Raw genomic sequence first — 23551 nt, forward strand, 5'->3', positions numbered from 1 at the left:
CTTTTACTTTGCTGGTGGGGATGCTGAGCCCTGCCAGCCAAGTAAATAGACTGCTGCTGCTCCCCGCTCCTTGTTTCCAGCTCTGAGCAGCAGGCTGGGACTTCTTGAGCATGTGTGAGAAGTTCCAGCATGCTGCTCAGAGCAAGACGTTGGGAGTGGTGGCAGTCCATTTATTGGCTGCCAGCAAAGGTATGCCTAGCGTGCCCGCATGAAGGGAGGGAGGAGAAAGAGGCAAGTGTTGCTCCCCCCGGCCACCCCTGGCCCTTCCAACTGCAGAGCTGGCTACGTCCGGAGAAAGAGCCTGTTGTTAAAAATTTACCAGCACACCCCTGGGTATTGTTGAAGGATATTATAACAGGACATTTAGCAATAGAGAAGTTTAAACAAAACTGAAACAAAGCCAGGTGTGTTTAAGGGTGGAAAAGAGCAAAGGTTGCAAATTATCCCTGTCAACTTCTAAGCTGCTTGTAGATGCAAGGAAAAAAACATGCTTTGAAGTATCTGTATACAAATGCTAGAAGCCTAAAAAATATGGTAGGAGAGTTAGTTTATAGCTCTAAATGAAGATGTAGATATAATGGGTATCTCGGAGACCTGATGGAAAGAGGACAAGCAATGGGACACTGTGTTACCAGGGTATAAATTATGTTTAAATTTTGTGTATTAATTTTACAGAACAATAACAAGAACTTAAGTTAAACAGATCAAAATAACTCAGATCGAGGCATATCGGTACATCAACTAAGCATAAAGCAGAGAAGGGCTTTGTTTCTTATAGTCCCACTCTCAGGCAAGTAGAGCCACTCAACAGACATATCTCCACTCCACCCCCCCCCCCCCAAAAAAAAAAAAAAAGACACAAGTGAGAGGACGCTGACATCCAAACTCCACCCAAGAATTACAAAGTATTTAGTATCGGGCTCTAGGTGAAAGTGATCCCAAATTTGCTCCTTAATCCTACCTTCTGTTTTTCCATCAACATAACATTACCAGGGAGGTCATTCCATGCCAAGTGGTCTAAAATTAAAAAAAGTTCCCACCATCATGTTCTCCAATTTTGTTCAAATTTTATCTGTTGCGCGAGTCAGGTGTTAAACGAAGTTTCCCCAAATTTGAGGTCTCTAACTGCAATAGTTGCAGATCTAGACCCCCTTTCTGAAAGGTTGTCAGTCCATGAGTGCGTGACATTTACCAAAATGCCATTTTGGGGGTCTAATAAAATCCAAACACATTTTTAAGAGTGGCTAGATTTTTCAGAAAGTGTTTGACAAAGTCCCTCATGAAAGGCTCCTGAGAAAATTAAAAACCCATGGGATAGGAGGCAATGCTTTGGTGTGGATTAGGAATTGGTTGATGGATAGAAAACAGAGAGTAGGGTTGGCCGTTTTCAAATCCAGGCTAAAAGCCCACCTCTTTAACACTGCTTTTGACTCCTAACCACTACTCACTTGCCCTGTACCCTTTTATCCCCACCTCTTTAATTCCCTTACCTCTTAGTTGTTCTGTCTGTCCTATTTAGATTGTGAGCTCTTTGAACAGGGACTGTCTTTTCATGTATGGTGTACAACGCTGCGTATGCCTTGTAGCGCTATAGGAGTGATAAGTAGTAGTAGAATGGCCATTTCCTTCAGTGGAGGAGGGTGAATAGTGGAGTGCCATTGGGATCCGTACTGGAACTGGTGCTATTTAACATATTTATTAATGGTGTAGAAATGGGAACAACGAGTGAGGCGATTAAATTTGTAGACTCAAAATTATTCAAAGTTTTGTGTCTACAAACAACTAGTTTAAAGTTGTTAAAATGCATGTGGCTTGTGAAATTGCAGGAAAACCTTAGGAAGTTGGAAGACTCAACATTCAAATGGCAGATGAGATTTAATGTGGACAAGTGCAAAGTGTTGCACATTGGGAAGAATAATCCATATCATAGTTAGCTGATGCTAGGTTCCATCCTAGGTGTCAGCACCCAAGAAAAAGATCTAGGTGTCAGTCATGGACAGTACACTGAAATCTTATGACCAATGTGTGGCGGTGACCAAAAAAGCAAACAGGATGTTAGGAATTATTAGGAAAGGTGTAGAAAAAAGGACAAAAATATTATAATGCCTCTGTATTACTCCATGGTGTGACCACACTGTGAGTATTGTATGCAATTCTGGTCGCTGTATCTTTAAAAAAAAAAAAAAAGGCATAGAATTAGAAAAGGGCGACCAGAATGATTAAGGGGCTGGAACTCCTCTCATATGAGGAAAGGCTTAAGAGGTTAGGACTCTTCAGCTCAAAAAAAAGACTGCTGAGGGGGAATATGATAGAGGTCTATAAAATACTGAGTGGTATAGAATGGGTTAACGTAAATCAATTTTTTACTCTTTCAAAAAGTAAAAGGCTAGGGCATAGGAGCCATCTTTTCAAAAGGATTGGGGTGCTAAACCCAATGAAAATTACCCATTCCTGGACATCCAAATGACTGATAAGATTTAATGGGGACACAGTGTATGCTCAATATTGGGGGGGGGGGGGGGGATGTTGAAGAGCTGCCTCCTATGGGCTAGGGGACACTCAAAGATGCATGGCGCTACTTTTAAAATGAATAAGAGGAGATATTTTTTCACTCAACAAATAGTTAAGTGCTAGAACTTGTTGCGATAGGATGTGGTTAGTATCAGTGGCGCAGCTAGATGGGGCGCCAGGAGAGCGGCCGCTCCCCCAAACGGAGTTGCGCTGGTGCCTATTTTTTTTTATCCTGTTGCAGTGAAAATGGAAGGAGGATAACCAGTGAGACACTGTCATACTGGGGTACAAATTATATCGTAGTGATAGGGTGGATCGAATTGGTGGAGGGGTAGCATTGTATAATAACGAGAGCCTTGAATCAAATAGATTGAAAATTTCTGCAGGAAACAAAATACTTCTTGGAATCACTGTGGATTGAAATTCCATGTGTAAAGATGAAAAGGATAGTGATAGGAGTGTACTACCGTCCGCCTGGCCAGGATGAACAGACAGATGCAGAAATGTTAAAGGAAATTAGGGACGCAAACAAACTGGGCAACACAATAATAATGGGTGATTTTCAATTACCCTGATATTGACTGGGTAAATAACATCGGGGAACGCTAGGGAGGTAAAATTCCTTGATGAAATCAAGGACAGCTTTATGGAGCAGCTGGTATGGGAGCCGACGAGAGAAGGAAAATTCTAGACCTAGTCCTTAGTAGAGCGCATGATCTGGTGCAGGAAGTAATGGTGCTGGGGCCGCTTGATAACAGTGATCATAATATGATCGGATTTGATGTTAGCTTTGAAGTAAGTATACATAGGAAATCAAATACGTTAGCATTTAATTTTAAAAAAGGAGACTATGATAAAATGAGAAGAACGGTAAAAAAAAAAACTTAGAGGAGCGACTGCGAGGGTCATAAATTTACATCAGGCGTGGATGCTGTTCAAAAACACCATCTTGGAAGCCCAAGCCAAATATATTCCGCGTATTAAAAAAGGAGGACGGAAGACCAAACGACAGCCGGCGTGGTTAAAAAGTGAGGTGAAGGAAGCTATTAGAGCTAAAAGAAAATTCTTCAGAAAATGGAAGAAGGAACCGACTGAAAATAATAAGAAACCGCATAAGGAATGTCGTGCAGAGCGCTGATAAGGAAGGCTAAGAGGGACTTCGAGAAAAGATTGTATTGGAGGCAAGAACACATAGTAAAAATTTTTTTAGGTATATTAAAAGCAGGGAAGCCAGCAAAAGAATCGGTTGGACTGCTAGATGACCGAGGAGTAAAAGGGGCGATCAGGGAAGACAAAGCTGTAGCGGAGAGATTAAATGAATTCTTTGCTTCGATATTCACCGAGGAAGATTTGGATGGGATACCAGTGCCAGAGATGGTATTCAAAGCTGACGAGTCGGAGAAATTTAATGAATTCTTTGTAAACCTGCAGGATGTAATGGGGCAGTTCTACAAACTGAAGAGTAGCAAATCTCCTCCTGGACCGGATGGTATTCATCCCAGAGTACTGAGAGAACTGAAAAATGAACTTGCAGAGTTATTAGTAATATGTAATTTATCCTTAAAATCGATCGTGGTACTGGAAGATTGGAGGGTGGCCAATGTAATGCTGATTTTTTAAAACGGTTCCAGAGGAAATCCAAGAAATTACAGATTGGCGAGTCTGACGTCTGTGCCGGGCAAAATGGTAGAGACTATTATAAAGAACAAAATTACAGAGCATATTCAAAAGCATTGATTAATGAGACAGTCAACATGGATTTAGTGAAGGGAAATCTTGTCTCACCAATCTACTGCATTTGTTTGAAGGGGTGAACAAACATGTGGATAAAGGTAAGCCAGTTGATATTGTGTATCTGGATTTTCAGAAGGCGTTTGACAAAGTACCTCATGAAAGACTTCAGAGGAAATTGGAGAGTCATGGGATAGGAGGTAGTGTTCTATTGTGGATTAAAAACTGGTTGAAAGATAGAAAACAGAGAGTAGGGTTAAATGGTCAATATTCTCGATGGAGAAGGGTAGTTAGTGGGGTTCCCCAGGAGTCTGTGCTGAGACCGCTGCTTTTTAACATATTTATATGTAACCTAGAGATGGGAGTAACTAGTGAGGTAATTAAATTTGCTGATGACACAAAGTTATTCAAAGTTGTTAAATCGCAGGAGGATTGTGAAAAATTACAAGAGGACCTTACGAGACTGGGCGTCAAAATGCAGATGACGTTTAATGTGAGCAAGTGCAAAGTGATGCATGTGGGAAAGAGGAACCCGAATTATAGCTACGTCATGCAAGGTTCCACGTTAGGAGTGACCGACAAAGAAAAGGGATCTAGGTGTCGTCGTTGATGATACGTTGAAACCTTCTGCTCAGTGTGCTGCTGAGGCTAAGAAAGCAAGTAGAATGTTAGGTATTATTAGGAATGGAAAACAAAAATGAGGATGTTATGCCTTTGTATCGCTCCATGGTGCAACCGCACCTCGAATATTGTGTTCATTTCTAGTTGCCACATCTCAAAAAAGATATAGTGGAATTAGAAAAGGTGCAGAGAAGGGCGACGAAAATGATAAAGGGGATGGGACGACTTCCCTATGAGGAAAGGCTAAAGCGGCTAGGGCTCTTCAGCTTGGAGAAAAGGCAGCTGAGGGGAGATACAATAGAGGTCTATAAAATAATGAGTGGAGTTGAACGGGTAGATGTGAAGCGTCTGTTTACGCTTTCCAAAAATACTAGGACTAGGGGGCATGCGATGAAGCTACAATGTAGTAAATTTAAAACGAATCGGAGAAAATGTTTCTTCACTCAACGTGTAATTAAACTCTGGAATTCGTTGCCAGAGACTGTGGTAAAGGCGGTTTACTTAGCGGAGTTTAAAAAAAGGTTTGGATGGCTTCCTAAAGGAAAAGTCCATAGACCATTATTAAATGGACTTGGGGAAAATCCACTACTTCTGGGATAAGCAGTATATAATGTTTTGTACATTTTTGGGATCTTGCCAGGTATTTGTGACCTGGATTGGCCACTGTTGGAAACAGGATGCTGGGCTTGATGGACCTATGGTCCTTCCCAGTATAGCAATACTTATGTACTTATGTAGGTGCTATTTTTCTATTTTGGGCTATTTTGCTGTGTTCAACCAGTTTGTGTCCTGTGTTTGCAGCAGACAGCCATGCCAGAGTACATTAGACTAAATCGGATTCTTGCCCTAGTCCTCAGGAAACACCTAGCTAGTCGGGTTTTCAGGATAACCACAATGAATATGCATGAGAGATATTTGCATGCACTACTTCCATTCTACACAGATCTATCTTGTGCATATTTGTGGGTATCCTGAAACCCTGACTGGCTAGGTGTATCGTGAGGGCTGGGTTGAGAACCCCTGGATTAATCTTTCCTTCAAACAGCAAACAGGATGGAGGAATGACTCATGTGACTTTTTTTAAGGAGAATAAATTTAGTGGAAGATATCTGACTTCTGTTCTTTCATTGGGACATTCCTCCACCCTGTTTGCTGTTTGTTCGATTATGTGGAAGGACTTTCCCACTCCTTTTGCTTTTGTTAATCTTTCCTTCTTCATTGTACTCCCAGTGAAAAACTATAAATAAGCAGTGGAAAAGTTTTAAATTACCCCCGTCTATTCTTATATATATTTATGCCCCAAGAATCAAAGGTAAATGTGGGCGCAGAAGGCCACTAGAGCTGGACTAGCGCCCGCGTTTACCAGCGCAGAATGATCAGAGGGGTCCGGTGTGGCAAACGAGCGGTCCAGGGAATACCACAGAACTCATTTTAAATGATAGTTAAATGAGCTCTGTGGTATTGTGCCCATATGATCAGAGTACTGTGCGCTCTGATCATAAGGGAAGAATATCACCTTAACCCTACACCAGCTTGGAGCTGGCGTTAGGGTTAAGGCTCCTCTCCTCCTCCCCTCCCCCCCCCCCCCCCCCAAGTCAGGCAGCCTGGGCTGCTACCGTTAGTCCTGGGAATCTAGTGGACTGACATGGGGGCTGGAGGACCAGTGGACTTGCAGTCCCCCCTCCAAAAAAAATAAAAAACTTGTGGTCGAGTGGGACCCTAGTTGTAGCCCCCCCAACCAGCTCCAACATATTCCCGGGCACAATCCTACCGCAAAAGTACCCCTGATGATCAAAACTAATAGCATGTGCTTGCTATTAGTTTTGATCATTTGGGGCGTTGTTTCCCTGCTCTGTTCCGGCACTAATTTTACAGCGCTGTTCAGAACAGCATGTGGAAACTGATTATTGGGGCATTAGTGAGGGTTGATGGCTTAGCTGATGTAAGAGATGAAATAGGAATTAAGGAAATCAAAACTATTTGTTTACAGAGACAAGCTTTTAGGAGAGCGTGGCAATTCTTGGGGAACAGATTGAAGATGGGGAGAGGGGTAACAGAACTATTAACAATCAGAGGGAACCCAGCCTTTACAGCAGGTATAGAAAACCCAGTCTTTCAGCGATGGGAAGAAAGAGGTTTAGAATGTCTGGACGATGTAATAGGCGATAACGGTGGGATTAAACCTTTAGATCAGCTATTGGAGGCAGATACAATTCAATGGGGTGATACATTTGCGCACTGCCAGCTCAAACATTTTATTCAGTCAATAGATCAGGGCCGATTGGAACAGAAACAGGGATTGAAACTAAAAAATTTTTTTCTAGAAATTTCTGAAGAAACGCCATCAATTTCAGGGATATATAAAGCTCTGTGGCCATATGAGAAACCCAAAAACTTTCAAAAGGTAAAAGAGCGCTGGGAGAAGGATTTAGGAGTCAAGTTATTGGTATGGGATGTTGAGAGGCAACTGAAGGGGATACCGAAATTGGTCAGCGGAGCTCAATATAGGGAATGTGCATTCCGTTTTATACATCGAGCATACATGTCACCTGCACAATTCGCTAAATTCGGGGGTTTGCAGACGCCCCTGTGTGTGAGATGTAGGGAGAACAAACAACACATTTTACCATAGTTTTTGGAGCTGTTGGAAGATTAGAAGGTTTTGGGGGAAAATAACCCATTATATATCACAATTATTAGGCCGAAAACTAGCAGGTACACCAGTGCAGATGCTGTTAAATTTACCAGGATCATTTAAAGGTCAAATACCAGAGCACAATTTATTTTTCCGTAAAATAACATTGCTGGCAAAGAAATGTATCTTGCAGAACTGGACAAATGATATAGGGCCAGGTTATTGGCATTGGCGGAACCTTATCCACCAGTTAATGATGTGGGAAGCTAAAGAAGCCAAACGTTCACTAAAAAGAAAGAAAACATTTATGAAAATTTGGGGTGCTTATGTAGATTCTTTGTCTCGTAGGGGAAGAAGTTTGGTCCTCAACACATTCAGATGATAACAAAGCATAAGTATCAATAAAACGGGGGGAGGGGTGGGATGGGGGAGGAAGGGGGGGAAAAGAAAAACTTTTGGAGACTGTAATAATAGGTTGTTGTATAGTTTTGGCTTGGCAGATGTGGTATCAATGATTGTAAGAATGTTCTTGTTATGTCTTCAATAAAAAATGTTGAAACACAGAGACAAGCTTAGGGCTCGGACATAGTGGAATGGCTTCAGCCTCAACCACAAAGGGCACCCAAGTCACTGGGATCAAGTGTAGAGAGAGAGGGGTGAATTGAAAAGACAGGAAAGAGGAAATATTCTAATTCTTCCAATAGAAAAATGCAGTATTAGCAAGATTGATCAGATTGGATGTTCAGCTCCTGCATCCTTGGTCTTTTTTTAATTTCTTTTTTGCTATAATTTTTTTTCTCAGTTCTGGAATGCAAGATATGGCCAAAAATACAGAGTACTGCTTGTCCTCAAAATGTCAGCTTGGATGTTGTACTGTTCTCTGAATGCTGATCTTGTCTCTTTTTTTTTTTTTTATGTTCTAATATATTTTTGGAATGTGGTTTCCCTTTTTCTACTCAGACAAGGCCTCCTGAATGAAATCTTTGATCTTATATTCAAAGGGGTTCTTTTACTAAGCTGCAGTAAGCACTAACACTTGCTTACTGCAGCTTAAAAAGGCATCCCATGGTAAAATTCTAATGTGCACGCTGCTACCCATGCACTAAAAAAATAAATATAATTTTTTGGCTGAGGGGACATGTCTAGGGGTGGAGAGTGGGCATCTCTGTGTTAATTGTGTAAAGATTGCCTTGATGCAGTATTGTCTAGAGTCTGAGGCTCGTAATGTGATACAAAGTGTGCAGTGACTCTAGAATACAGATTTCAAAAAAGTGTGCTTTAAAGTGGAGAAAACCCTCAGAAACCTGGGACAAACTGTCGCAGGTTTAGAGCGAGGTTACCGACATCACAAGTAACACACGCCCAGATTCTATCATAGGGTATAAAAACTCCACTGTGTGTTTGTTTTAAAGTTGTGTCAAACGTGTATGCTTATTTTTTCAAAGTTTTATCAAGCATATTAAATTTATCTAAAGGTATGGTCCTAGATTATTGCACTGTTAGGCTTCCAGCATTGTTTCACTTAATAACAAAGTTAAACACTCTTATCTTTTGTGTTCGACGGGGGCCACTTCCGTTTCACCCTAACATCAAGGCTTCCTCAGGAACAGAGCGTTGAATTGCGATGCTGTGATTCTGCAAAAATGGAAAATTCAAACTTGAGTAGAAAAGAACCAAACGTATAATAAATGCACATAAGCACAGACACTTGGATCCGCTTACAGCTTGACGGAGCACCATGCATTTCAAAATGGCGTCTCAGCGTCATCTGTGTGTCATCTGACGTTTATAGAGATCTAGATTGACTTGCATTAATGATTGACTGATTAGCTGGTAAAGATTAACTGGTTGGCTAATAGAAAACATGCCAGTCGATAGAGCTGTTGAGGCCATTAGGCTCTAATGAATCTAAATCAAATATCCACTAAGCCTCTCGTCTCTGTAATTTCAGCTTACGATCTCCACCTCTGTTTGATGCATCAATTCTGTCGATTGCATAGCATTGAAGATCTTCAAATCTATGATTTTTCTCAATGCAATGTTCTACCATGGGCTCTTTGACAGCTTGTCTGCGAATATTTGATCGATGTTCCAATATTCTTACTTTTAACATTCTAGTGGTCATTCCCACATATAATTTCTCACAGGGACAGCTGATTGCATAAACAACGTGGTCTGATAGACAATTGGTAAAGTGGCGAAAAACATGATGTTTTTTGGTCTTTGAAATATATATTTGTTTAACCTGTTTAGTGATAGAGCAGATAGGGCAAAGGCCACATTTGAAGTGACCACACAGTCGTTTTGTGTCTTGTTTTCTCACAGTTCTAAGATCTGCTGGACTGATTATTTCTTTGATATTGTTGCACCTTGCATATGCAATCCGTAGGTTGACATTCTTAAAAGCAGGGATCGATTGTATGATTTCCCATCTATTTTTGATTAGTCTGGCTAGAAGAGGGCTGGCCTCATTATATTGCATGACCATGGTGCACATCTCTTCATTGTCCTTATCCTTAGTAGTGGTGGTCAAAAGTAATTCCCTACTGTTGAATTTGGCTCTACGGTAGGCTTTTTTAAGTATGGTTCTAGAATAGCCTCTATCAGTCAAATCATCAATTAGTTTCTTTGCTTGTTGTTTGAAGGTAGAAAAATCTATATATATATATATAAATCTATAAATATATATTTCAAAGACCAAAAAACATCATGTTTTTTGCCACTTTACCAATTGTCTGTCAGACCACGTTGTTTATGCAATCAGCTGTCCCTGTGAGAAATTATATGTGGGAATGACCACTAGAATGTTAAAAGTAAGAATATTGGAACATCGATCAAATATTCGCAGACAAGCTGTCAAAGAGCCCATGGTAGAACATTGCATTGAGAAAAATCATAGATTTGAAGATCTTCAATGCTATGCAATCGACAGAATTGATGCATCAAACAGAGGTGGAGATCGTAAGCTGAAATTACAGAGACGAGAGGCTCAGTGGATATTTGATTTAGATTCATTAGAGCCTAATGGCCTCAACAGCTCTATTGACTGGCATGTTTTCTATTAGCCAACCAGTTAATCTTTACCAGCTAATCAGTCAATCATTAATGCAAGTCAATCTAGATCTCTATAAACGTCAGATGACACACAGATGACGCTGAGACGCCATTTTGAAATGCATGGTGCTCCGTCAAGCTGTAAGCGGATCCAAGTGTCTGTGCTTATGTGCATTTATTATACGTTTGGTTCTTTTCTACTCAAGTTTGAATTTTCCATTTTTGCAGAATCACAGCATCGCGATTCAACGCTCTGTTCCTGAGGAAGCCTTGATGTTAGGGTGAAACGGAAGTGGCCCCCGTCGAACACAAAAGATAAGAGTGTTTAACTTTGTTATTAAGTGAAACAATGCTGGAAGCCTAACAGTGCAATAATCTAGGACCATACCTTTAGATAAATTTAATATGCTTGATAAAACTTTGAAAAAATAAGCATACACGTTTGACACAACTTTAAAACAAACACACAGTGGAGTTTTTATACCCTATGATAGAATCTGGGCGTGTGTTACTTGTGATGTCGGTAACCTCGCTCTAAACCTGCGACAGTTTGTCCCAGGTTTCTGAGGGTTTTCTCCACTTTAAAGCACACTTTTTTGAAATCTGTATTCTAGAGTCACTGCACTAATTGTGTAAAGGCCCATTCACTAATGGCAACAGTGCATGGCCATGAATGCTGGAAATAGAAAATCGGCCATTTTCCTGCTGTGGTAAAATGTGGCCTTAGCACACGGGAAAGACCTGCATAAGGGCGTGCTAAGGCCACTTTTTTGCTGCAGCTTTGTAAAAGGGCCCCTAAGTTTCTCCTCTAAGGTGTGCTACCGTTTTTAGCATGTGCTAAAAATTAGCATGCGCTAACCGTTCAGACACCCATAGAAATATTCATCTACACGGTTAGCACGCACTAAAAACGCTAATGCACCTCTGGCACGGCTTAGTAAACAGGACCTGTTCTACTTGGATTCAGTGTATTGTGAGGAACTTTCAAAAATGTTGAAATGTGAATATTTTCTCAGGTGTTAAGTTTAAAATATAAGAAGATATATTGTTTTGATAGGCACTTAAAAGGCATTTTCATAGGTCAAAGCTGCTATCATATAAATACTGTACCTTGTTAAACTGCATTTTCTTTGTTTAATGTTTGTTACAATTTTAGAGACATAATAGCAAAAGACATGGAGGCATGGGAATCTTCTAGACAGTGGATGTTCTCTGCTTATTCTGTTGCAAAGGAAAAGCACAACCTCTCAGGTAGTGAAATGTTTGCCTGCTCCTTATGCTGTTCACAATATAAGCAATTAAGGGCTGGATTTATTACAGTCCAGGGCTGCCAAAGTCATCTGTATGCCTAAAACTTAACAACTGATAACCTTGAATTCAGACAAGCAAGCAAATAAATATAAAAAAAATTAAATATAAAAACAGAGTGAGTTTAAAATAAAAATGCCAACTAAAGGGCAAAATAAGAAAGAAGGGAACCCCCACACACACAAAATAGCACCAACAAAAAGAAAAGTGTTTAAGCATTAGTATCTGGAGTAGGTGGCTTTTGTTTTGAGGTCTTTCTATCTATTTACATTTTGTTGATAATTTGTTCATCTGCGTGGCTCTGTTTCAGATGGTGCAGATGTTGACTCAGTTTGAGTTTCCAGCACTCTATTGGCTCTGAGCTTTTTATGATCAGTTCAGCTTTTTATGCCACCTGTGAAGAAACAGTGTTTTAAGCCTGTAGAATGTATTGGATATTTTCCTGCCTAAATTAATTCTGAAGCGTATTTCTCTAGTTTGGCCAGCAGATGGTGCATTGCTTAAAGCTGTTAGAGGACTGACTTCTCTTTCTTTTAGTTGGCGCACAGATAATAGGAAGTGCCTTTAGTGATGTAACCAGTTTTTATTTGAAACTTGAGTGATCTGGGCTCTGATTGGCCTGGAGTTTGAAATTACCCAGCAGATGCTGGCTGTTGCTTCAGTCTTAGCCCAGGAGGAAAGAGAGACAGATCTGTTTGTTTGAGGCTCAGTGAAGTTTATGTCCTGACCTTCCCAGATGTTTAATTAATTAGTGTTATAAGTGATCCATATTTCAGTTACGTGTTATTGTTTGCTGATTGCACATTTTTTGTTCATTGTCCCAGTGTGACAGTAAACCTGTTTAGTTTATTGACTCTGCTGTCTGGACTGAAAAAGTATCCTAGTGGTTTGTGTGTTGGGTCTGGGAGTGTTTTTTTTTTCTCCGTGGGAACTGTGGGACCACTGGGAGTGTGGCTCCAGTAACCTAGAAATCACTGGGTATAATTGGAGAGCAGGAGACTCTCCCAGAGGTGGTTGTGAGGGTGCTAGTGTAGAGGACAAGCAGCAGGTGCTGGGGATAGACCCTTTAAGTGGCTGCACGGTAACACCTGGTGAGTGGTTAGGCATTTTGAGACACACACACGGACACACACTTTTCATATTATATACAGGTATTTTGTCCTTGGGGCAATTAAGTGACTTGTCCAGAGTCAAAAAGAGCTGCAGTGGGAAGTGAACCCATTATTCTGCTGCTTCTCCTCTTTCTGCTAAGAAAATACAATGCAGTATAGTTAGCTCAACATTGCCTATGGCTCTGAATTTATTTTTTTTTCTAGGGAGAGTTTACAAGAGCTGGCCTGCATTAGTGAGACAGTGCATAAATGGCTCTAGAAGGTGGGGGGGGGGGGGGGGGGGGGAAAGAGGAGAATGATATACTGCTACCTTTCGCTTCATGTGGCTCTCAGTGAGAGCCACACAGTGCTCAAGCTCTTGTGGTGGTCTCATGTGGATTTTAGGGGGGGGGGGGGGGGAAGAAGTCTGTACCAGAAACTTACTATAATTTTAGCTATGAGCTATACGTTTTACTTCAGGTATACTGCATTACTTCCCATCCCCCATCTCTTTTCCTATCAGCCACATGAAGGAATTTTTGGCTGGTCACATGCTCTGATGATGAAAATGTTGCTATGGCAACTCAGATAACTGGTATATCCTGTTACAAAAGTGATTTACTGGAAAGAGGTGTGGCAAGGACCAATTGCAATCTTCCAGCACATATGAAAGTCCCAATTACAAGTCTCCAGCCCATTTGCAGCACCTATGATTGGTCCACGGTAGAGGGAAGGTGGATGCTTACCACAGCCTATAAAACCATGCTGCAGACAAAGGAACTCTGATATAGTCAGGATGGCAGGAGAGTTTCATATCCTTGCCACATCCTGTTTCGGGGGGGGGGGGGGGGTACTCTTCCCCCCCACCCCCGATAGAATGAATGAAAAAGATTCTTAGATAGAGAATTAGTTTCTTTCTCCTCTTTCTCTCTGTTCTGTGACCTTTGTATGAGGAACAAACTCCTCTTCCTTCTTTCTTTCTTTCTTTCTTTCTTTCTTTCTGTTCTTTATATAATTAGTCTAATTACTTGTAATTACCAGAGGTACTGATGTTAGATTTTGTAAGTTTTGTTATAACTTTAAAACTGATGTCTGGTGCTGTGATGGTGGGTGAGTAATTAAAGACAATTAATTCTCTGTAATTCCTGTAAATTATTTCTATAATATTTTATAAAATTTCATATGTTGTTTAGCAAATAGCAAACCAAAATACGCAGCCTAGTACATGAGCTACTGGAAAATAAGATGGCTGTCTGTTCTCTTAATATTCCTTCCTCCCCACCTTTTTTTTTTTTACAGGAGGTATTGGAAATGATCAAGGAAACAAATTCCTTATCCATACCAGACCAGCCTAGATAAGTTGGTGTTGTCCGTTGAACAGTAGATGGAGATAGAGAAACAAAATAGTTTGAAGCAGTTCTCCCCTTAAGGATATCGTGCCGCCATAGAACGTTCAGTGGATGGTTAACAGATCATGTAGCTTTTACTTGGTACTTTTCAGCCAGCTTCTGACCCAGTTAATAACCATGTGTTAGTAGAGCAGGGGATTCTATATAATGGATTATACCCAAGTTTTTCTGGAGCTAGGGTAGCACTTGTGGTGCTGTTACCCCCCCCCCCCCCCCCTCCTCCTTCATTCTTGCACTCCTTTGCTATGGAAATATATGGATGTGGAGGCTAAAGGCTTATGAGCTATCCTTTTATGTAAGCCAGACTATTCAGCTAGCAACTCTGTTGCTGTTTTAATTATTTCATACATTTTACAAATATTTTCTAGTTTCTTTGCAGCTTTTCTCATGCTCTTTTCTCCAGTCCAATGGTCGTCAGACGATGGGGAACCTTGTCGTTTGAGTCCTCTGCCCAGTTCTTTTTTCTGTCTAGGGTTTTGTTTTGTTTTTTCTTTCAAGTGAGAGTCTTATGGCTCCTTTAGTTTTTTTGTTTTTTTTTTGACAGCTTACTTCCTTCTATTTTAGCAGTGGCGTTCCCACAGGGGACTTGATCTTCCAGACCTGTGGTTTATTTCTCTCCACCACAGTGTTTGCTGAACCAGTTCCTTCAGTAGCAGTGCCTCACATTTTCTTTGTTAACCTGGAGCTATTTTAGCGGTTTTTGGCAGAAGCATCTTCAGGCAGGCGTTTACTTATCCTCTATGGATTTCTATGCCTCACTTCAGTAAGTTGTTTAATATATAAATAGGTGTGTATGTGGAGAGAGAGAGATGTGTTTGTATAGATAGGAAAGTAAAGCGACCTTTTGGTAAACTTCTAGGGAGCAGCTTCTTAGCTGAGTTCTCCAAGTCTCCTCTAATTCATACTGGAGGGCTTATTTTCTAAGCGGCTTGCTGTTTCTTTTCTGTGTATTATCAACTACAGTTGGAATCGTTCATTCTATTTCGGTCTCTTTTAGTACTTTTATGGTTCGTTTGCATAGTCACTTGTGTCCAGAACTGGTGAATTCTCCTCGCTGCAGTCCAAGCAGTTCAGCTGCCTGGCTGTCCTAATCTCCTACACTATGTTGTCTTAGCTGGGAGCTTATTTATCTTAGCTCTGGAAAGTTGAACAGGAATTGCACCCAAGTTCCATGTTTTGTACGCGTAGCTTTGTTTCTGTCGCAATGAAAGTCTTTACTGTACTTCATACCACAAAATAAAATTGTTTCACATTGGAGTACTAATTATCGAACAATCTGTTTCTATGATATTTGAATTCAGCAGTATAACTGTTCTTACGTGTGTTCACTCAGTTATAATTGCCTTTGTTGCACACCTCGCATCTTGTTTCTGCAGAATAGGTCTGCTATATTCTAACTCTGCAATCCTGCAATTCAGTACATTGAGTTAGGGTGACTAATTTTTCTTTTTCAGATTTTAAATTTTCCATTTTTTAAAAATATTCTTTATTGACGCCACTTAAAGAAATACATTATAATATACAATGCTAAGAACTAATTGTCCTGAACCATAAGCTTTTCAGTGTCATACAAAAAAATTGTGGTATTTTCTATTTTAGAAAAACAAATTGTCCAAACTAACCCTTATAAACTTTGTGGCTCCTACATCACCAGTGTGAGTACTACATGGTGATCCAACAATCAAAACAAATAGGGCACCAAGCCATCCAAACTCCCCCATACCCACATACCCATGCTCTAGTTCAGATAGTTAATAAATAACTATGAGCCCTGGGAGGAAGCCTACTCCACACTGGGGACCATGTCTGTTGAAACAGGCTCTCCTAGAGCGTGGAGGGTTTCTTAGCATCCAGCCATTCTAGTTTCAATAGCTGATACAGTTCATTTCTCCATGCTTTTATAGAAGGGCCAGTAGATTGTCTCCAGCAAATCAAAATACATTTCTGGGCCAGCAAGAAGGCCTTATGTAGTAAGGATAGCATCCCCTTTCTCAGCCCTAAGGGAACAAAGCTAGAAAACTATTGAATGTCTGCCCGCAAAGACAACCTCTTACCCAGCACAGATTGGAGGTAAGCCATTATTCCCTTCTAAAAAGCCATGACACGTTTGCATGTCCAAAGCTTATGTTAGTGAAGCTGACAACATTTAGGGCAATTCAGGCTATAAATGCTTGATGTGAGGAAAATGAAGAGCCTTGATAAAAGTTTTTTGTTCTTACAATAGCACAGAGCGAGTCGCGCTTTTAATATTTTTTCATCAATAGATGTATTCCATACCACGTCACCTGCTCATACTGTTGCAGTTCCCTATTCCAGGCTGCTGCCACTTGATCATAGTCCATTAAACTGCTCAGACTATTTTCGTAGAAAGGTAAGACTAGCTAGTCTGTTGAACCAGAGTAAAAGTCTCTGAGACAAGGTCAGCCAAGTCCTCATTTAAGGTATGAGCATCCAATGTACTGTAATCCCCCAGGGGTACTCCTGTGTGCTGAGGGCCCTCTTCTGGTTCCTATCCAGAATCACAAGCCCTCAGCCAGACTCTCACTAGTGCTTTGCTTCTGAGAAAGCCTCAGAGACAGTTTTCCTCTACAGCAGCCTGTAATCCCAGTCTCAATGTTTGGACTCCCCTTTTAACTCAGGGTGACTGTTCCCCATTTATCACCAATTCTGGGAATCCTTCCCTGCTGTATCCTCTGGTAACCAGTCAACATTTCTGGTACACCTGATGGGCCCCATTGTCACCTTTCTTGTGAAAACTGAGAAACCAGGTTTATATTCCCAAATAAGCAAATTTGATACACAAGATGCAAATCCACTTTATTAGCACCCTGCTCCAGTCTTGTGGGGAACAACTTCTTTCCAGCATATCATTCAACTTCCAATAATACACAGTTCCGTTACTACCACGTCCATAGCCAGGTAAGTACCTTCTTGGTTTTTAGAGGGATCCTTCTCTCTCAACTTCCTCCAGCAGGCTTCAGGAGTTCCAGATCCCCATCTCCGCTCCCTTCTCTTCTTGGAGGGTGCTCTTTATAGGGTGGCTAATAATCCTCCCCAACTCTTTAGGCCCCTCCCCCTGGTTCCAGAAAGGTCCAGGCCCAGAACTCTCTCCACCTTTCCCTCACCTATTCTGAGAGCTCCCCCTGCTGGCCTCTTCAGGGAAGGGCAGGTCCTATACCATGAGCACCCCCTAGCTGTCCCTTCAGGTCATTACGTGGACATACCCCTTTTGACTCCCTCTAGTGACCAGATCAGGGCATTTTCCAGACTTTTCCCTGGGTCAGCACCCTCTGGCAGCCTCCTGAGGCTAGGGCAGTCCTGTGTTTATCATAATACCTATATAATGACTGACTTGCTGATAAGCATACCAAACCTTGGGTAACAAAAACCCTTCATCTTGTAATGTCTCAAGATTTTCTTTCCTTTCTCATCAACAAGGTCTTGTCTGAGTCCATCTGTCAAGTATAATTTACTAGATTTTAATATCGAATGTCTCTTTACTATAGAAGGTTTATGAAGATGTAAATAAGACCTTTAGATGGACAGGCACTATAAGCTGCTGTTCAAGAGCCAGAGAGATGAAGTACTTTGTGTTCTTTATCTAGTCTACCATATGTCTCGGGCAAGTTACGTTGTGTTTCCTCATATCAGGAAGAGCCAAACTGCCCCTCCCAACAGGCAAGGACAATTGCTGCAGAGTGGCCATTGTTTTTTTTTTTTTTAATTCTGTCAAAACATTTGTAGCATTTTTTTGAAAGTTCCTCAAGTCTATTAGATACATAGGAAAAATCTGCAGCATATAAAACCACCGTGGAAACAAAACCATCTTGTAAAGTACTATGTGCCCCTGCAAAGTCAAAGGCAGTTTAGTCCACAATGGGGCTCATTTTCAAAGCAAGTTACTATGCAACTTTGTAAGAGTAAGTGCTTTGAAAATACACCTCAATGTTAGTGCATCCATTTTTTTTTTCAATAGAACAGTAAAATTCACAAAATATGCATCAGCCCCGTTTTTAGTCAAATAAACTCCCACGTATTTGATCTTATCCTCCACCTTTTCCAACAGAAACACATCGCTCCAATCATAAGAATACCCACCCAATGGCAGGGCCTCAGACTTGTCCAAATTGAACACCAGACCAGACTCCTCTCTGTGTCAATTGTAACACAGAGCGCAAAGGGAAGAACTTGGAAATAAGACCACTTACCCACACTGCCAAAGTGGGATTCATATGTAATACTTTATCCATATCCAAAAACGGGCCCCCAAGTCCATTTTAACTAATAACTGAATAAGAATTCACAGTCTACACAATCAAATGCTTTTTTGGGCATATAAGTAAACGAACCATAGAGCAGAGTTCAAATCTTTAACATGGCCATATGGCCCATAACTGCCATGACACTCCTTACATTCCACACTGCCTGCCGATTTTGGACAAATCCCACCTGGTCCGGATGTATTGTATCTGGCAACAAGTTAGCTAATTTAGTCGCCAATAACTTTGCCATAAGCTTGAGTTCAAAAGTAATGAGCAATATCTACCTATAAGAATCCATCAAGGTCGGATTCCTACCAGGCTTAGGTAGCACCATTATAGTGGAACGATTAGCATATTCTGGGAAGCGCTTATTCAAAGATACCGCCTCAAAATAGCTGCTAGTGGCAAAGATGTATGTTCCTGTAGTGTTTTATAGAACTCAGCAACATTCCATCAGGCCCTGGTGACTTAGACAAAGGAGCCTGCTTAAGGACAGCCAGAATTTCATAAGTTATCCTCTCGGAACTGCAGTAAGTTCAGATGAGACATAGGAGTTAACATCCCCCGGGCTATATTTTGCCCTTCATAAAAGGTCTTAAAGTACTGGCAAAATAAAAATGTTATGTGGGTTATATCTGTAACCACCTTGTTATACATGATCCCTATACAAAACTGAGGGCCCCACCGGTATGAACTAAACAAGCAAGAAGTGTGCCTGTTCGATTGCCAAAACAATACAGCTTATGTTTGTAATATTGCAAAGATCTAATAGTCCGGTCATGCAGCTTAGCATTTAGAGTCACCCTAGCAGCCTGCAAAGTATCCCTGTCTACTGGGCTCCGAGATGTGATCCAATGCCTCTTGAATTTTTCTGTTTGTTTCTACAGGTAGAACAGCTGTCGAGCAGCTTGCTTCCTCTTGCCTGCCACATAAGCTATTGTTTCAATTCATCTGCTGTGTTTACATAGGCTGCATTTGTAGCAGGTCACATGGTCATATCAACTACTGTTAATTAACTAAGTGTTCCTAGGAAATTTTTGTTCCAGTTCTGTATTTTCCCTCTCCCTTCATTCTTTCTAATATATCCATTTGTGTCTGAACAGAGAATGTTTTTCTTTAACTCCAGCTTAATGAGTCCTTTGAAGCTTCCCTTTGGTGCCTCTACAGATTGTCATCAAGCATACGGTGATCTGGGACCCATATCTTCATGCTTTCATTGTTATATGGTACTCTTTCTCTTTTGTCCAGAATACCACCTTGTTGTACTTCTCAATGATAATACTGGCGTACTCCACAGTTTGTTTACGATTAGTCTTAACTTGCATAGGGCTAGTCTGTTCTCTTGTCAGATTCTTTTTGTTCCCCCCATCCCTCCCTGTTTTAGCACACTGTTTTGCTACATCCCACTTCTCCGAGCTGATCTGGTATGGACAAATTAAGAAATGAAAATTTTCTTACTTGGTAACTTTCTTTCCTTTAGCCCTACCAGACCAGTCCAGAACTGTCCCTGATGCTTTGACTTTTAGTTGCTTTTTCACAGATCACCGTGGATCTGTATTCAAGCTTCCCTAATGAGCTCTATTTCTCACATCCTCTGACTTGGTGAAATACTTGTATGTAGTAGAGTATTTCCCTCCGTTGCTATTCAACCTATTGACTGAATGGGACATAATGTCTTAAGTTTCAATGTTGATCAAACATATGGTCATGATCGCCACTGCTTAGCTAATCAAAATACTGAACATTCTAAGGCTCAACAATAAAGGGATAAATTTACTTGGAACTATTGTTTCTCTATATTCATCTACTGGTTGATGGACACAACGTTCACTTGCCTGAACTTGTCTGGTAGGACTAAAGGAAAGAAAATTATTAGGCAAGACACAATTTATCCTTGACAAGTTGGCAAGTTCTTCAAGCATTGTACAGTAGTGCATTTCTTTTCACTCACCTCCCCTTCCACCTCCAATCCCCACAGATTTTCAGTCCTAGATAACACTTGTCAGTGGTAATGGTGGGGATAGTGAGGGTGTAGATTCCCACTGCTGCTCCCCTTTAAAACTGCTTCAGTGTCTGATGTTGGACAGTGACAATGTGTATTTTTATTTATTTATTTATTGCATTTGTATCCCACATTTTCCCACCTATTTGCAGGCTCAATGTGGCTTACAGAGTTCTGTTATGGTTTTGCCATTCCAGGATAATAGATATGATTAGTGATGTAAAAGTTGCTCCACTGATTCGCTGTCTGAGCCCTTGGTTGCCCCACATGTGGTGTGGTCAGCCACTTGAATACAATTGGCAGCCATACATACATACATACACACCTTCACCTGATATGTATAGATAGACAAATGGATACACCCTCCTTAATGGTTCTCCTGCTTTTATGAAACATACCTAAAATGTTTTTTGTGGTTTGCCATATAAATGATTGTCCTTATCTAATTTTTAAGATGTTTTGCTGTTTTGATATTGTCTTACAGTTTTCTGAGAATTATTGTAATCTGTCTTAAACTGTTTGGCTAATCAGACTATAAATTCCATATTAGAGTAACATACAAGGGATACATTTATTGATTATTATTATTGTTTCATTGAAGTATATAAAGATGATGGCATGATTTTGTCGTCTCCTGCAGGTTTTTCAGATTTCTCACCAGAAGAGTTACGTCTTGAGTACTATAAGTGTAGAAGTGATGGGAACCTGCAGAATTATGTAAGCTAGTTTTATCAATAGTACGCACATTTAATTGTTCTCAGGTCACTCAATATCAATCAATACTTCATCAGATCTATGTTCAGTATTTTAAAAGTCAAACCAGTTTCCTATTATGTCAGGAAGTAAAAAGCCTCAGAAAAATGCAGGTATAAATTATTTGCGTTCAATCATAGGTTTTAAAGAAACCTACCTGTTTTTATATTTTAGCTCATTTTTAATGGACATGATATCCAGCTACTTAGCTTCAAATATGCCCAAAGGTCTCCCTGACGCTGGCCCTCATTTCAGTGTGCCAAACTGCTGCCTTAGGGAGTAGAGGACCTTCTTCCACTTATATTGAGCAAGCCAAGGGGAAGAAGTTCCTTTACCCTCTGAGGCAGTTTTTTTAAAACCTATGATTTGTATAATTATGGTACAGCCAGAGACCCCCCCCCCCCCCCCCCCCCCCCCACTGGAATGGTGGCAGGCCCAGTCATAGAGCTCAGGCTATTACAGACCTTGGCTGAGTCAGAAATCTGATGGCTGACATAACTGGGAGCTTACTGGAAAAGTATGGCCTAGTTTGTAGCCCGGATTGAGGCCTAAATAAGCTAAATTAGGAAAAGTTAGGTCAATAGATATGGAAACAAAATGGAGGATTTCAGCACAAAATGGAAGCTGTGTCTGTTGCAAAGTGGAATTTTCTCTAATGTAAGTTAGAAAAACAAGTTGAGAAATGAGACTTTCCTGTGAGCAGGATTGTGGTCAGCCATGGTGTGAGAAAGGAAAGGTGTAGCTGGATGCAGGGTCTTGCTTAAGATTTGTGGTCAAGCGAGCTAAAGACAAAACCATGTTAGTAAGATAGAAGCTACTCATTAGCATGAGCCAATCAGTGACAACCATGACATTAGCATAGATCCAATCAGGTATATCTACTGTCATATCCATATCCTGAGGGCACCTATAAAAATCAGGGTATTTCCTGGTTTAAGCTAGAGAGAAAAGGGTTGCCACTCTCTCTCTCCAAGGGAAACCAATGTGTCCAGCAGAATTGACAAATTACCTAATTGCTTTCCCTTGTAAAACCTTTAATTGGTAAAAGAAATGATAAAAGATTAGGAACTAATTAACACCCGTTTGCAGCTGGATTATTATATTCCTATAACTAATTGATAGTACGTGCCTGTTGTCAATCACTGATTTGACTTGTATCTTGGCAAATAAACTCCTCATTCCAAATGATGTTCTGTGGGCTTCACTTTATGATCAGAAGCTGTAAGTATAAATGCTTTTGCTGTATCAGGCTATCTTTCACTGCATTGTATAACCTGTGACATAAATCCAGTTTGTCATAAGGCTGGTATCTTTTCCTTAGACCTAATATCTCTCTTAGTGGCAATTCCTTTTAGAACTTCACAACTCCTTGATTACCCAAGTACTAGTGCTATTTAGAGATGGAGTCAGATTTAAGGTCACTCCAGCCTTCTTGGGGGGCTCGGGACCCCTCAATTCACAACAGATTGAATGCAAATACCTGCATTTTTCTGAGGCTTTTTTTCTTTCCTGACATAATAGAGAACTGGTTTTCCTTTTAAAATACTAAACACAGATCTGGTGAAGTGTTGATAATTGAGTGAGTGGTTGAACGTCACTCTTTTTTTGGTGAATTGTTCTCAGTTCTGCAGCTCATATAATCTATCTTCTGCCAATTTGGCTTACTATTTATTAACTGTACAAGTATGCATCATATCAAAAAAGAAAAGAAGATCAGGAGTCCGTGAAGAGATCTTAATATGAAGAGAAATAATGGGGAACCCCCCCAAAAAAACTTTTCCTCTTAACCACAAAAAAGCACTTCAGGACAGTCCTGTAAAAAGAAACTCTGTTTATGGCACATCTTCTTTTCAGAGCTGATTTTGTGCAAGGAAGGTGAGTCTGCATAAGGCACACATGAGCTTTTTAAAGAAAGCATATACTACCTGCTGTAGATCCCAAAAAATATTTACAGGAAAAATGGGGGGTGAACTGTTCTGTTAGGTTGCCAGGTCCTAGCTGTATTCTAAAACAAATGGCATCATGATCATCCCCGTTTCTGGCAAAGTTTCCAGCACTGCTGTTTATAGTCGGGACTTTTTTTTTTAACCTCTTGTCACATTTTGTAGAAACAGATTCTAAGCCTTGTCAATGAGAGGCAGTCTCTCTCTGGGGACTTGTGAATGTTGAATCTA

At 40.6% G+C, this 23551-nt stretch overlaps 1 protein-coding gene across 1 annotated transcript in view; it reads left to right on the plus strand.

Annotated features, from left to right (window-relative positions):
- The window catches only part of NUP42 (nucleoporin 42), a 52809-nt gene that overhangs the window by 8131 nt on the left and 21127 nt on the right, over positions 1-23551 (plus strand). Inside the window, exons 3-4 of the mRNA XM_030201807.1 lie at positions 11709-11803; positions 21265-21341. Coding sequence (XP_030057667.1) covers positions 11709-11803; positions 21265-21341 — 172 coding nt within the window. The remainder of the gene's footprint in view (positions 1-11708; positions 11804-21264; positions 21342-23551) is intronic.

This window comes from Microcaecilia unicolor, chromosome 1 (genome assembly GCF_901765095.1).
Source record: "Microcaecilia unicolor chromosome 1, aMicUni1.1, whole genome shotgun sequence".
NCBI lineage: Eukaryota > Metazoa > Chordata > Amphibia > Gymnophiona > Siphonopidae > Microcaecilia > Microcaecilia unicolor.